The sequence below is a fragment of the Microtus pennsylvanicus genome, chromosome X (genome assembly GCF_037038515.1).
Source record: "Microtus pennsylvanicus isolate mMicPen1 chromosome X, mMicPen1.hap1, whole genome shotgun sequence".
NCBI classification, from domain to species: Eukaryota; Metazoa; Chordata; class Mammalia; order Rodentia; family Cricetidae; genus Microtus; species Microtus pennsylvanicus.
Window position 1 is genome coordinate 140,911,014 of NC_134601.1, and position 16,908 is coordinate 140,927,921.

A 16,908-nucleotide genomic window follows, 5' to 3' on the forward strand; every position below is an offset into this window, starting at 1 on the left:
CTTTCACAATGCTCAACAAACAGGCATTGAATAAATAAAAGGAAGAATGAATCCTCATATGTGGCGTCACTTTTCAAGACATTCACCTCTTCCTTCCTTCATTTATTTTCTTTTTATTTCTTTTTCTTTCTTAGTACTGGGGAAGGATCCAGAGCCTGTTGCATTCCAGGGAAGTGTTCTATCAATGAACTACAGCCCACACCTTGGCATGTTCTTTAAATTTAAGGCCATGTCTGTGTTTTCCTGTTTGGAATTTCTGAGGAGCCTCTTAAAATTTCCACTTGGATACCTGACAACAGATGGTTCCTTCTGAAAGCTACTTGAAGCTACCACGGTAAATAAAGCATGACAAACTACAAGCCTGTCTCATTCATCAGCATCTAGTGACTGCAGAATGACAGCCATTTCTGTAGTAGTGAGTTTGTGTGGGTACAGTACCTGCCCTCCATTGGTAGTTGAGATGATTCTGGTTGTGCCCCCACACTGCTTTACGTACCACAGGAACCACAAAGCAGAGACCTCATGGGTCTCTGCAGTGACACACAGGTTCACAAAGAGAGTAGCAAGTTGCTTTGCCGAGCTGTTCAGAAAGAAACAAGAGTATGGTTCGCAAATGCAGAACAGAGCCTTCTGAAAGGTCTAGAGTAGTCAAGTTTCTTGTTTCCTTGGCTATGTTTACCACAATTTAACAAACTTCTGGAATTCAGTATCATAAAACATGAAAACATGGACTTGGAAATTTATGCCCCCTAAAACAAAACACCTTTTTCAGAATTGACTTTGGCGTCATAGCCTGTGGCATCAGTTGTCCCTACACACTCACTAGTCTTCCTGAAATTCTTCTTTGGGTAAAAGGCACTCACTTTCACTAAGTGGTTAAAGCCAAGACTCTCAAAAATAATCTTGAATCTCTGTCTCTATCTCTCTCCTTCTATAAATCCAAAGTGTATTTATGTGCACCACATATGTCCAGTTGTTGAAAAGGGCGTTGGATCTTTTGAAGGTAGAGTTTCCAGGTGGCTGTGAGCCACTTGATGCAGGTGCTAGGAAGTGAACCCAAGTCATCTATAAGAGAAACCTCTGCAACTGCTTATCTATTGTTTCTTACTTAAAAACCTATGATAAAATTTAATTTATAGATCTAGGGATGTGGCTTGCCCATTTTGTGTAAAGATTTGGGTTCAGTCCTGAGCATTACAGACTCCTTTAATGTCCTAATTAAAGAAATTATCAATAGCTAATAATAAAATGAATAATCATAAAATTATAAAGTAATAAAATTTATGTGAGTGTAGTCCATCTCTCCCATGAAGACAAATGTTCTTTCTGGGCAAAGACTAATGATGGTTAATTGAAGCTGTAGGTGAAGGAGAAAAACTGCATTTCCCCGTGTCAAGCAAATCCATTCTTAATCTTTTGTTTGATCTACTCTGGGAGTTTCAGCAAGAAAAAAAATGAACTTTACAGCATTTAAGGGATGAAAGGTCAAGAAGTCTAGAGTAATAATGTTTTGTAATTTTGCCTTCTTTACTTTAAAAAGATAAATATTATATTAGTTTCATTACATAAAATATATACACATTAGATAAGCTTTGATTCATAATTCATAAGATAAAAATATGAGGCAATGAGCACTTTCCATATTTCTGCCATCTAAAAGAAATTACAAGTCTAATTTTGATGTGTTCTTTTTCTACATATAGTTTTTTCTAAAACATAATTGCATACCTAAGATCCCAATGAAAATACACTTTGCTCTTCTGAACAACATTTTATAAATTATGACTAAGGAAATGACCAGCACTAGTCTTTGAATGTATGCTTGTCATTTTTTATTGTTTTTATTGAGCTATACATTTTTCTCTGCTTCCCTCCATTCCTTTCCCCTCCCCTTCAACCCTCTCCCATAGTCTCCATGCTCCCAATTTACTTAGGAGATCCAGCCTTTTTCTACTTCCTATTTAGATTAGATCCATGTTATGTTTCTCTTAGGGTCCTTATTGTTGTCTAGGTACTCTGGGATTATGAATTGTAGGCTGATTTTCTTTGTTTTATGTCTAAAAGCCACATATGGGTGAGTAGATATGATATTTGTCTTTCTGGATCTGGGTTACCTCACTCAATATGATGTTCTCTACTTTGAATAAGAATAGGCTAATTGTTTTGAGCGCTGTTACCTTTAAAATCAGCAAATGATTTCATGGACATCTTGCTTAGTAATAATTAGAAAATGCCTCAATTCTTCTTCAAATAAATATCTCAACATTCTTTCTGTGAGTTGGCCACCAAAGGTATTCACTAACTGGAGGCTGAGGTCAAGGCTGTTGAAAGAATCTCAGGTCTCTATCAACTTAGAGAAACATAACTGATTCTATTGTGAAGGTGCCTGAAAGCTCTTTGAGGACAAAAGATCAACTAGAATTTATTAAAAACATTCCATAACAGAAGTTCCAGAACAGATATAGATTATCTTATTGGAAATCTACAAACTTTATAAATAAGCATAATTCTACTACAGCAAAAATATGTTCTATTATAAATTATGTTCTCATATGAAGTTTTAAATGTCATAGATAAGTGTTCTTAAATGATACAATAACCATAAATTTTGTAGCACAAATGATCATTTCAGAATGGATTGCTTTACACAATATGTGCCTAATAATAATAATAATAATAATAATAATAATAATAATGAAAGCTTTGAGGCAGTCAAAATATCCAACCGAACAGTAATAGGTAAATGCATTGTACCATTCACTATTCACTAAATATATTGCAGTGAATGTCCTTTGTTTTTTATAATGCATATTATAAATAATTTTATTTTCAGAGTTGGGATTGTATATCTCACCATTAATAGTCTATGAAAGCCCACTTTTTCTTTTTTAAAATTACTACACCGCTTGGCCAATAGCTTAGGCTTCTTATTAACTAACTCTTACATGTTAAATTAACCCATTCCTATTAATTTGTATTTTATCACAAGGCTTGTGGTTTACAGGTAAAGTTCCCAGAAAGCTGACTTTTCTATGTGTTTAATATTATTTTTTAAACAACTAAGTATTCTTCTACAACATGATTTTAAAACTTTCTAGTTTATCCCATCTTTTGGATACCTTTTATTTCATCTAATCAGTCTTCGATTATTAAAGTTTCAGATCCTCCCTAAGGAGTGGATGGACAGTGGGGTGGGGGGTGCAGAAGGAGGGGAAGGAGAGGGATTTGTATGTAAGATTTTGTATTGTATTATAAAAGGTGTTTCAAATGCTTGTGCTCTCTACACTTAACCATCAGTGAGGAATACAAAACTATCCCTATGTCAACAATATCAGGAGACTATTAAACCACCGGACTTTAAAATGTTCTAAGAAAAAAAATGGCTGATTCTGGTTTGTTCTGAGGACTTCATAGGGGAAATAGCAGCTTGGTGGCACAAAACTACATTGAAGAAGTAAAAATATCTATATTTAGAGGAAGACTTTGTTTCAGGATATTTCATCTATTTCCTTACTCAGTGGTATGGTTTTCGACATAAAGCAGACACTTGATTGCCTCCTGCCTGTTAAATGGCATACCAAATAAACCCCAAGGATTTTCACAATAAAAGCTTTTGCCCAATGGAAAATCTTACTTAGTCCAGCAGATCTTATCTAGCAACTCTTTCATTGACATGTAGTCCCACTCTTCTGCAAGGGGTGCCTTCCAAGGAGCATCACTGGGAATCTACAGTGAGATGCATTAAGGAAGAAAGAAAGACAATTTTCCATTCAACTAACTATTTGTACAACATTAAAGGATCTAAGTCAAAGAAGAAAAAATTGAAAATTTAATTTTCCAAGTGCCCCTAATAGTTTCTCAAATAGCATAAATCTGTCTGTGTAACTCTTCTGTCACAAATCTATAGCACTCAATTTATAGTAACTTTCTTTAGAATTAAGATATTTATCTTATAAAATATATCTACAATAAAATTTATTACACCTTGAACAGCAATATATTAGCAATAACAAAACAATGTTTATAACAATGTATTGTAATAATCTATGTGATTGTTGTGTCTCTGGAGTTTTCTCTTTAATATTTTCCAACTGCAGTTGGCCATAGATAATTACAATCATGGAAACTGAAGCTACAGGTAAGAGAAATTAAGTTAAGAGCTTACAGATATCACTCACAAATTCAACTCTTTAACTTGAATGAAAGAATTGCAGCTAACCATCTGGAAATCAGTTTTCAGTTAAAGCTTCCATGTGTTTATTTGGGAGCTGCAAGTTTGGGTGTGATGGATAATCAAATAACTGTCTATGTCCTGGGGGATTTTCTAAATCCCAGAAAGGCTTCAGGCTTCATACTTCTCAACTTGCTCAATAAGTGTATACAAATAGCAGTATTTTTGATAGCTCATTCTTTTAAACATTACAAACAAATTAGTTCATTTATTTTACTGATGTGTATTGATTGTTAGTATGTGCTGGGCACTATGTTATGCATGTGGGATGACCAATACTTTGTACCTTCTTTCTTCTGAAGAATAATGAAAAATACATATGCAGCTTTAGGAAGTGTTACCTCATCACCCATCTCGTCCATTGTCCTCCAGAGGTTGTTATGATCTAGGTAGGTAATTGGATTCCATACTGCTGGGAATGGGCCTCTGAAGGGGTATGATTTTCCCTGTGAGATATAAAAATTTAGAAGAAAACATTTAAAACAGTGTAAATCTTGTTAAATCTGCTAAGTTGGCATTTTTGAAAATTATTTATTTTATTTTATGGACACTGATGTTTTGTCATGGGTGTCAGTTTCCCTGGAATGTAATTACAGGCATCTGTGAGTAGCCAAGTGGGAGCTGGGAATTGAACATAGGTCCTCTGGAAGAGCAGTCAGTCAGTCAAGGACCTTCTTATGAGTGAGTAGTAACAATCTGGATGAACAAATTGGCAAACAAAGAACATACCAAGAACACCATGCTGAAGAATACACATGCATTTCTTATGCATGAATTTGCTCAGTCCTCAGGGCCTTACATCTAAGCATATAATGATTTAGTTCAGCTGTATTCATAAAAGCAAGTATGCTTTTAGAAGATGAGGGAAAGTTTCTTATAAACACAGGAAAGAGCTATTGTTGGATGACTCATTTAAAAAAATCTCAAAGTTTTAAGCTTCAAGGAATAATCAAGAGAGGAAGGAAATGGAAGTTTATAAGACTGCATAACCAAAGGCACTGCAAGAGATTTGGAGCTCAGGTTTGGCTATGGTATAAACAATCCTGCAATTATAACTGTTTTGAGTACTGTCCAAGACAGCCTGTCCTTCTGAAGAAATCATGAAAAGACATCAGAGTAACCCCAGCTCACAAAGCGCCAAGTTCCAAAGTCTAATTCTGGATAGCATTTTTGTTTTGTCCTCAAAATAGCCCTGTGATATAGCATGGTAATTTTTTAACGTACTGTGGGTTAAAAAGATAGAGCACAAATAATGACTGCTTTGAAATATTACAAATGTCAGGTGAAAGCTACTGGACTTTCCATTTACTCTACAGTAGCTGCGTAGGTCAAAACTGTGTACATGTGTGTACTCATGTGTACCAATGTGCATGTGCATGTGTGGAAAGAGAATGGGGACTATCTGGCAACTGTCAGGAAATAATCATTAGTCTATATGTAGACTGTTGACTAATACCAAAATCTCTATGATCAAAGAAAGTTAAATGAGTTTTCCAAAATAAGCACTATAAAGCATCAGAGGGATTAAGGTATTTGGGAGAAAGGTACATTTTCCTCTGAGCTCCCCAAACAGAACAGTGAAGTAGACTTATAGGCAAATAGATGGTAGAAGTCCACAACAGCCCCAAGCTCTTTGAAAGATACTTCAGGGAATGTGGAAAACTGTGAGGAGGTAGGGAAGGTTGAATAGCAAAGATTATTAACTATGCTTGGTTTAAGTGTCACACACAGTTAAGCACATATGCATATACACACAATATTGTAAAATTTCTGGATGACAAGGAAGTTATGACACTTAGATATTTATGGTGCACAGTATTCCTCTGTAGTAGAATACTTGCCTATCGTATACTGGGTTTGATCCCTAAAATTACAGGATGCAAAATTAAAACAAAGTAATCATTTATGGTTTTCATCAATCAAAAATTAATCATGATTATAAATATTTCAACATGTTTATGTCACCCATTTATTCATTTATACATTTGATGATTGAAGTATAGGTATCTTATCTAAGCAAAACTTTCTTGGTAGTTTTTAGCCTATTTTATATCCTAAACATATTGTATGCCATTTCTTAAACCTTGTCAACCATATTTTTCTTGATAAATAGATTATATTTCATTATGTATGGAGACTAACCATAGTCAAACTGAGCTTAAAGGATTCTGCAGGGTTTCTGAAATGAACAGGGTAGAATTAGCTGTCTCCATTTTCCAACCATACATCCATATGATGGAATTTTTTTATATATTCCATCCCAAACAACATGTTTCAATGAATTAAATGTTAATAAAGGTACAATAACCCAGCTATTTTCCATGGAGCAGGATGCAAACAAGTTATGTAAAAATGTAAATACATGCTATCCACTCATATTTTTCATTTTAAAAAATTCTTAACTTTTTCTCATACAATATAATGTATTATATTTCCTCCTCCAATTTTCTAGATCCTCTCAACCTCCCTAACTGCCCAACTTTATTCTCTCTTTCCCTCTCTCTGTCAATAAAATCCCCCAAGCCAAAAACTGAAAAATGAACAACAACAAAAAGCTCACAAAAAGGGGGAAAATTACTTAACCAAACCCACTCAGAAATTTGAGTGCCTGCCCTGGAGTGTGGTTGATATTCCCATACAGATTTTCTTCCTTTGCAAGCAGATGTTAATTGGATACAGCTTCTTGGTTAGGGGTGAGACCCTGTGTTCACTCTCTCCTCCTAGTACTGGAATCCCATTTGCTTGAACCTGTGCAGGTCTTATGTGTGTTGTCATCGTGTCCTTGTATGCACATGCGTCAGTCCTGTTATATCTGGAAGACCCAGCTTCCTTTGTGTCACCCATGACCTCCAGATCTTACATCGTTCTTCATACTCACCTTGAGGCGACAGGTTTGGTTAAAAACATCCCATTTAGAGTTGAGTGCTACAAAGTCTCTCACCCTCTACACACTGTTGAGTTCTAGGCTTCTGTGCTACTTACAACCTTCTGCAAAAAGCTTCTCTTAAGAAGGTTGAGTGAGGCTTTTATGTATGCATATAGCAATATCTCATTAGGAGTCATTTTCTTGATATTTTTTCTTTCGCAGAATAATAGTAGTAGGTTTTCCCCTAAGGCACATGACCTATCTAGTATCAGGTTCTTGGCCACTTTAGCAGGGTCATGTATGGGCTGCATCTCATGGAGGAGGCCTGAGTATAATTTTAGAAAGTACCTTATTACTTCCCTGTTTCTGTTACTATTATACCAGTATATCTTGTATGCTGGTCATTGTTATAGGTCTCAGGGTTTGTAGCTGGGTGATACTAATGATAATTTTCTTACCCTGGTAGTGTGCACAGTACACAACAGCACCATAAGTCCTATTCAATAGTGGTGAAGCTTCTGGATGGGTGCCAGCTCAATATCTCCATGTTAGATGACAAAAATCAGCTGTATCTTCAGCACCAGGATTTGGAAAGTAACCAGTTGCTTTGTCAATAGTCTGTGATGTTTTGGGGATCCATAAAACCCCTTTGGCCAATGACTGATCAAGATGTAACCTATTCCTATCATGATGTAACCAATATAAATATGTATGTATTTTATATATACATAAAACATACATAAATATATGCATAAACAAACAGTTTGTAATAGAGTTATTGTGGTGACTTTAAGTGGATTAATAAATAGAGAATTCTGTTTCAATTTCTAATATAGCAGCTATAGAGCCAGAAAAACAAAAGCCAGTTGAGATTCTCAATAGTTTTAAAAAACAAAAAGTATGAGATAATTTGGAATAGAACCTCATGACAAGAGATAAAAGATGGTCTCTTAGTTTCTGAAGTACATCTATCCAGGACCTTCTGGCTTTCATGGTTTCCATAGAGAAGTCAGGTGTAAGTCTGATAGGTTTACCCTTATAAGTAACTTGACCCTTTTCCTTTGCAGCTCTTAATATTCTTTCTTTGTTCTGTATGTTTTGTGTTTTGATTATTATATGGCGAGGAGATGGTGTTTTTTTTTTTTGGTCCAGTTTATTCGGTGTTCTCTATGCTTCTTGAACCTTTAAAGGACTATCTATACCCGATCATATGACAAGGGCATTTGTTCAACTATGTTCATAGCAGCATTATTTGTAATAGCCAGAACCTGGAAACAACCTAGATGTCCTTCAATGGAAGAATGGATGAAGAAAGTGTGGAATATATACACATTAGAGTACTACTCAGCGGTAAAAAACAATGACTTCTCAAATTTTGTATGCAAATGGATGGAAATAGAAAATACTATCCTGAGTGAGGTAACCCAGACCCAAAAAGATGAACATGGGATGTACTCACTCATAATTGGTTTCTAGCCATAAATAAAGGTCAGTGAGTCTATAATTTGATATCCTAAAGAAGCTAAATAAGAAGGTGAACCCAAAGAAAAACATATAGCTATCCTCCTGGGTGTGGGAAGTAGACAAGATTGCCAGACAAAAAATCGGGATCTTAAGGGTGGGGTGGGAGGGGGGTAAGGGGAGATGGGGAGAGAAAAGTGAGAAGGGTAGGATGGGGAGAACCTGGGGCAACGGGATGATTGGGATAAAGGAAGGTTGGATAGGGGAGCAGGGAAGCACATATCTTAATTAAGGGAGCCATCTTAGGGTTGGGAAGAGACTTGGACCTAGAGGGGCTTCCAGGTGCCCAAGGCGAGGTCCCCAGTTAGTTCCTGGGGCAGCTGAGGATAGGGAACCTGAAATGATCCTATCCTATAGCCATACTGATGAATATTTTGCATATCACCATAGAACCTTCATCTGGTGATGGATGGAGATAGAGACAGAGACCCACACTGGAGCACTGGACTGAGCTCCCAAAGTCCCAATGAGGAACAGAAGGAGGGAGAAGATGAGCAAGGAAGTCAGGACTAAGAGGGGTGCACCCACCCACGGAGACAGTGGGGCTGATCTATTGGGAGCTCACCAAGGCCAGCTGGACTGTGACTGAAAAAGCAGGGGATAAAACCAGACTCTCTGAATATGGCGGACAATGAGGGCTGCTGAGAAGCCAAGGACAATGGCACTGGGTTTTGATCCTACTTCATGTTCTGGCTTTGTGGGAGCCTAGCCAGTTTGGACATTCACCTTCCTAGACCAGGATGGAGGGGGGAGGACTTTGGACTTTCCACGGGGCAGGGAACCATGACTGCTCTTCAGACTTGAGAGGGAGGGGGAGAGGAATGGGGGGAGGGGGAGAGGAGTGGGGGAACAGGGAGAGGAGTCGGGGGAGGGGAGGTGTAGGAGGCTGGGAGGAGGCGGAAATTTTTTTTTTCTCAATAAAAAAAAGATCCCTTGAAGATTAGGGACTCTGATACAAAAAAAAAAAGAGAGATAAAAGATGGCTTTTAAGAAGATAACAGAACAGATTCAAAGTGGCTCTGAAATGTGATAGTCCTATGATTAAAGGGAGTTCTATGATTAAAGGAAAATGGGTAAAGATTTGCAAACTTCAGTTCTCTCTCTTTTTTTAAAGATTTATTTTTTTATGTCTATTTATATGCATAGCCCATAGAAGCAGATTTACAGACAATTATAAACCACCATGAGGGTATCCTCTGCAAGAATAGCAAATGCTCTTAACTGCTGAGGTATCTCTCCAGGCTCAGTTAATTTTATTGTATTGTGTATGCATATACGTGTATGTATGTATTTATGTATGTATGTATGTAGTGGGACTGGAGCTGTAACTGCAAACCACCGGCACACTAGGCAGGTGTTGTACATGGAGCTATTGCAAACTCTTGTTCTCTTAACTTGAGGATCAGAATTTCAATCTGTCTCTCACCTGTGTGTGGCAGGAAGCACTGAAGGTTACACACAGCACAAAGGATATGTACATACTAAATGACAGTGGCTGAGGGTTGTGTAGCATGATAAACTGTCATCTAAGTTATCTTATAAAACTATTCCAGGTTTTTTTAAGCTTATTTATTTTATGCATATGAAAGCTCTATTTGCATGTATGACTTTATGTCAGAAGAGGGCATCAGATTTCACTAGAGGTGGTTGTGAGCGGCCATGTGGTTGCTAGGAATTGAACTCAGGACCTTTGGAAGAGTAGCACATGCTCTTAACTGTTGAGTCATCTCTCCAGCCTACCATTCCATGTTTTAAAAGTAATCTTCTTTGGGTTAATTCTGAGAGTCTGAATTCTGGGTATGAAGGATTAGATCAAATTTTATGGCAAACTTTGTGAAAGGAAGAAAAGTATTTGATATTCATATGGCTTTATTTTGGAGCCTGTAAAGATTTGCCAGGCACTGGAAAACCATTTGAACTCTGCCTTCTGGAGCCTCTACTTTAGAGAAGCAGGTTTGTTTGGTGACACTAGAGTCAGTATCAAGGACCTGTGGGTCCTTCCCAATTTCCTTATCTTTGTTCTGGAGGGCCAGGCCTCATATTTCTATCAACTTTCCATTGCCTTCTTGTTGTCAATTCTAATGTCAGTCACTACCAGCAGGAGTAAGTGGCTTCATTCTTCTTAGATCAGTCTCCTAAAGGATGGACAAAAGGTCACCTCAAATGTTCATGGGAACCTTGCCTTCTTGGCCGTGGAAGCCTAGGTTAGTTATTTGTCTTTCTATGGTATCGCCACGTTTATCCATATCAATTAGGCTATTCTTAGGACGTACCCATTTAAAGGATCAAGCTTTCTTTCCTTTTGATCTATAGTTTCAGTGTGAGAGAAGAGAAACATAATCTTTCCCATGGGGTAAGACCTGCAAACTGTACAGGAAAAAATATTTTTCTTCCTCTGTTGACATGCTGGCTTTGCTGACCGTATTCATATTTATTAACACCCAACCAGACATTGAGATTCTCTTTTGATAGGATCAACACATAGAGTAGATGTGGTTTTTAAAATCTGCCATCAGCATCCCAGCATATAAAAAGACTGACATTGCTTAAGTAGGGAAAGACGGGAAAGATAGAGCTGCAAAAAGCAGGTCAGGCACTATAGAAATAATTGTGATAACCATGACAACAGCTAACACAGGGCTTTCTCTACACAGGCCTCTTAACTGGACTTCACCCAAGTTTTGTGCACTTCACAATGACTCTAGGAGACAGGCACAATATTGACTATTAGATATAGCAAAACAGAGCCAGAGAGATGTGAAACAATTATTTGCTATTCTCATAACTAAGTAGCAGCAAGATTTTAATTAACGTAATCAAAGGCCAATGCCTTTGATCATGAACTTCTCAACATTTTAACTATTTAGTACAGCTTGACAGGTATGAGCTAATAGTTTTGAGTAAATTATTTAGTTTAATTTTTATATCAACTCAGCGAATAACAGTATATAAATAGGGTGTTCCATTTTGGAGATCAGTCCCAAGGATACGCTTAGTAATTTGTCCAAGGTTGTGTAGTTTATATGTGGTAGGATCAGAATAAACTTGTGATTTATGCATCTTTTTTTATGTCAGTGCTGAGGATAGAACCCAGGTCCTGGAGCATGCCAAGTAAACCTCTACTATTGAGCTACATCTCCAGTCCTCAAACTCATTTTGAAAGTTTTCATGGTGCATGACTGACATATTGATAAATTGCTTATAAGAGTAATAGAGTTCAGGAGTCTTATCGTGAGCAACATCTCAGGTGATTTATAGAAGGTCTCTGGGGGAATTTTATCCAGAAATCACTTCAGATTCTTACAAGCCAGGCAGGAGTTAATGATCAGCTGAATGACTGGCCAGATCATTTCTATGCTGTTTTTCCTCTTTCAGCAAAATTCCAGTACAGCTCATGCTCAAATGGTTGTCACACCAACTTCATTTGCCCAGTAAGAACGCCCAATGTTCCTGGCAGTGTTGCAGGTGCTGGATAAACAGCAGACAAAAGTCCCTTCTCTTTCACAAGTTTCTATTCTAGTAGGTGCTCAGGAAATAAATGAACCAAAAGGACAATAGGAAAACCATGTAGTGGATTAGAAAGGAAAACACTACGAAGTCAACAAGAGTAAGGAAGACAAACAGGAAGTTCTGGCAGCTTGGGGTTGGGTGCAATTTTCAATAAGGTGGTGAGAGAAGATGTCCCTGAGGGAATGTTGAGATGGGGGAATTATGTGACTGCACTGAGGTAGAGTGCTCCAGTAAGCACAGATTCTGAGATGGAAGGACGGATGGAGTAAAGTACAGGGCACAGAAAGAAGCTAGCCCAGCTCTCCTTTTTTCCTCCAACAGAAATGTTCCCGTGCTCTCTGTAACAAATCCAAGTTTGTTGAAAAACTGATTTTCAAGGTGGCCAGAAGATGGTGAATGTCAAAAAAAAAAAAGTGGTTGCCTTTGCACTTGGACAGGCACCTTCCCTGATCTTAGTGGGACATTTTGACGGCATCTTTCAGCCAATATTCTTTACCTTCTCATATCCAGTGGGAGATGCAAACAGCATGCCAGGCCTAGATCTTAAGATTCAGTTTCATGAAGAGGTCTCCAAAAATTATCTTGCCAAAACCAGTGTTTGCCAGAATATTCATTTGGGTCCCTACCACACTTGTTCATGCTATTTTTAATATTGTTGTCTGGATGCTGACTCTCTTCTGTCTCCAGACACTTAAGAAAAGGAATGCTCCCAAAAGAGTACAATATATTCAGCTGAAAATCGATAATTATTGAAGACAGGGATGGATGGATCCGGTAGGTGGAAGATGAATGACTGGTTGAGTGTAATTCTGCAGAAGAGGAATCTTTCAGCATCTAAGGCAGCAGAATGACTTTTGTAAACAAAATCACAATTTCTCAGGGAGTATGACTCAGTGGAAAAACACTTGCCTACTCTGTGAGAGTTCTTGAATATGACCTTCACCATCATTCCCCAAATTTACTTTTTTTCTGAAAAAAATTTTAAAGCAGAAGGCTGAAAATTGTAACTACTTCTCAAAGGAACTTCTCGTGTCATTTTTGCTTGTGGTATCTGTTTAGAATACACCTGCTGAGGAAGGCAAGGCAAGTCTGAGTTCCACAGGAAGGAGTCTTAAATTAGACTGCTGACTTCAGAGAATAAGATTGTGTTCCCAAGGGATACCCTGAATCCTTTGATGCTTGAATCAGACACTTCCAGTCCTATCACGTAGCAAACCACCAAGACAGACTGCCAATACTGAGAGGCTGTTTCAAAGCAGAATAATGGTCACAGATACAAACCACAAAGCAGAATAATGGTCACAGATACAAACCACTTTCTTGTGCCACCTTTTCACTCTTTTTCATTTGTAAAGACTTAAATGTTTATTTGATCAAATGGTATAGGCATAAAATATTTTAATAAATATCATCTCTTTGTTTAGACCATGTAGTTTTTTAGAATCCCCAATATATGAAGCAACAAGCACCATTTTAACAACTTGCGGAGTAATCTAGCCCTGGATAATGTCCTTTTCAACAATAAAGACAGCAAATTAACAGTGTTAGACTGTTCAGGTGAAATTAGTGGCTAAAAACCAAACCAAAACAAAACCGACTACACAATCAAAATATCAAAGACAGTAAGAAATTTAAAACCTTAGAGAAATGGCTCTTAACCTTTTCAGGGACAAGGACTCCAGTGAAAATCTGTTCAAGGCCATGGAATCTCTTTAGGGCACTGAACACACACACACACACACACACACACACACACACACACACACAAGAGTGAGAGAGGAAGAGATATTATTCTGCATCTAATACTAAGGGAAAGGTGCTTGAAGCTCATTTGTGGTCTACTAAGCCCCACTTTTGACCCCTTAGAATTCAGATCATATTCATAACTGTGAGCTAGAGGTATAAATGTGAGAGAGTGGTTGTGAAGAACACATGACATCCCAGGATCTAGCCTCAGAACTTCTGCAAATAAGAAAAGTCATAAAGAACCAGAAATCACTAGGTGGTAGTGGTGCATACCATTAATACCAGCACTCAGGAGTGGGAGGGCAGAGTCAGGCAAACCTCTGTGAGTTGGAGGCCAGCCTCATCTACAGACTGAGTTTCAGGACAGCTGGGGTTACAAAAAGAAAGCTAGTCTCTAAAATCAAAACAAAGCATAAATGAAATGAGACAAACAAACAAGTAGAACCCAGGCAAAATCAATCAGTGGTGACTGAGGTCAGCACAGTGGTTATGCTAGGACCAAGATGAAGAGTCTGAAGAAGTATGAAGAGGTTTCTGGGGAATGCCAGTACTCTGTTTCCAGTTCTGCATGCTATCTATATTCTTGGGGTTTGAACATTAATCAAACTTCTCACTTACATTTTGTCTTCTTTTCTGTGTGTATGTTGTATATTTGCAGAAGTCCACATACTTTGAATAGGTTAAAACCCACTGACTTGTTCCAGTTTAGTGGATGAGTTATATGGTATCTGAATTACTGTCAGTGGAACTATTGCCAAGGAGGGTCAGAATCTGATGAAACAGGTCTGGAATCTCTTTTAAAGTACCCATTCATTGACCACTGGATTAGAAAAGGTTTTCAGCTTTCATTTTCATTCATCCTGTTGTGAAGGAACCAAGATTCTTGTTCAACCTCATGCCCTAGGATAGCCATCAGGCCACTAGCCAGGGTGCTTGACCATGAAAGAGATGTTCAGTATTCATATTGGTTGTAGCCAGCTGCCTCAGAAAGAAAAGGGAGTTTTAAATCGTATTCCTATTGGGATCCCAGCGGCACTGGCTATAGAATGGTTCCCGTTGTCTATGGCACAGGCATTGCATATGTACCATGCTAGGCTGTTGGTGCTGAGGTCACCTTGAGAAAATAGTTCTATGTTCTGAGGGTCTGCAATGGGTTGATCATGTGTTTGAGGTCTCCCAGTAGAAGATGCTTATTTCTTAAGTTTCATGGAAGCTAAGAGGCTTCCACACCCTTGGCAATGGTCATCAGTGAGTCTAGGATCTTCCAGTCTGTTAACTCTTCCTTATAAGTGCTCTCTTTCTCTCCATTTCTCTCTCTCAATTACCCCTCTTTTTCTCTCTATCTTCTCTCTCCCCTTCTCCTGAAATGACTTTATTGAGAAATATGTGAATTTTACTGATCCATTCTGCTTCTCCCTAACATCCCCACACCAACTTCACTCTTCCTGCCTTACAATATTTATCCAACTGCTCTATAAAATCATAGATTACCTGAAATAAGTTGCTTAGATGAAAAAAATCACCCTTGATTCATCTACAGTTTCCCAGCCTCACATGCAATCAGTTCTACATTTCAAATATATCAAAAAGGCAGACACTTCTCAGCTTTTTCCCTTTGAGTACCCAGATCAAGGCCACTATCAGCTTTGACCTATGATACTGTATTAGCTTTCAAAAATTCACTTCCACTTTCTACTGTTAGTGCCAAGAGTTTCCAAGAATATCCATTCTAGAACTCATACTGAAATTTAGCTTCCACCGTAGTGGTATTCAGGGGTGGTGTCTTAGTTGAGCATGGTGGTGCATATCTATGCCTCTAGCACATAGGTAAAGTAAATATAGGAGGATCACTACAAGTCTGAGTCTGGTCTACATAGCCAGCTTAAGACCAGCCAGGGACACCAGTGAAACGTTCTCTCATAAGTATAAAAGAAAGAAAAGGAAGAAGGAGGAGGGAAAAAGAGGAAGAAGAGAACTTGAACTTTTAAGCTGTGATTAGGCCAATGGAAGTGGGTTGGAAATAGCAATAGTGAGTTCTGATCAAAAGGATGAGTTCACTTTTATTTTTTTCTGTCTCATGCGTGCTTGCTTCTCTTTCTGCTGTGCCTTAATGTAGCACAGAGACTATCACTTCGTGCTGGTGTCATTTCCCTGGACTCCCCACATTGTGGAAGTAAAAGCCAAATACCCTTCTATTCTGTATAAATGCCCCAGTCTACAATACCCTGTTACCACAGCATGAACTAGACAAAGACAGTGCGATATGATTAGTAAGCCTTTGGAGAAGCAGCTTGCCCACTATCTCCCAGTTAACGAGTTGGTTTCAAATTCAAATTTGATTAAAGTCATGCTACCTTTCAAGGGGTCTGAAAAAGCATGGGATAAAACCGGACTTGCTGAACATAGCGGACAATGAGGACTACTGAGAACTCAAGAACAATGGCAATGGGTTTTTGATCCTACTGCTCGTACTGGCTTTGGGGGAGCCTAGGCAGTTTGGATGCTCACTTTACTAGACCTGGATGGAGGTGGGTGGTCCGTGGACTTCCCACAGGTCAGGAACCCTGATTGCTCTTCAAGCTGATGAAGGAGGGGGACTTGATCGGGGAAGGGGGAGGGAAATGGGAGGCGATGGCGGGGAGGAGGCAGAAATCTTTAATAAATAAATAAATTAAAAAAAAAAGAATCTTTCAATTATCCAATTGAAGCTAACACCAGGCCTGGAAAGTGACCTTAGTGACAGCACACTTGCTTAGTGTGCACAGTGTTCAGGGTTCCACCCGCAACATGAACCTAAAAGCTCACATCACATTTTACTAAGTGATGAAGAGGATGCACTTGGTCTTACTGATAGAATTGGACAGGTGTAGGAGAAATATTATCCAGTGCTACTTGTAATGTACTATTTCTTCTTGTGTAAAGTTAAAAAGGTATTAATGACAAACTGTTAAACAAGCATGACACAGCATTCTGTAGATATAGAGATAAAATAAGACATAGCACCAAGCTCAAGGAGCTCTGAAGTCTAGGCAGA

At 38.2% G+C, this 16,908-nt stretch overlaps 1 protein-coding gene across 2 annotated transcripts in view; it reads right to left on the reverse strand.

Annotated features, from left to right (window-relative positions):
* Nucleotides 1–16,908, reverse strand: part of Maob (monoamine oxidase B) — a 104,742-nt gene that overhangs the window by 19,612 nt on the left and 68,222 nt on the right. For both annotated transcript variants that reach the window (XM_075957804.1, XM_075957805.1), the window contains exons 4-6: nt 4,573–4,677; nt 3,635–3,726; nt 439–580 (exon numbers count right to left, since the gene is read on the reverse strand). In XM_075957804.1, coding sequence (XP_075813919.1) covers nt 439–580; nt 3,635–3,726; nt 4,573–4,677 — 339 coding nt within the window. The remainder of the gene's footprint in view (nt 1–438; nt 581–3,634; nt 3,727–4,572; nt 4,678–16,908) is intronic.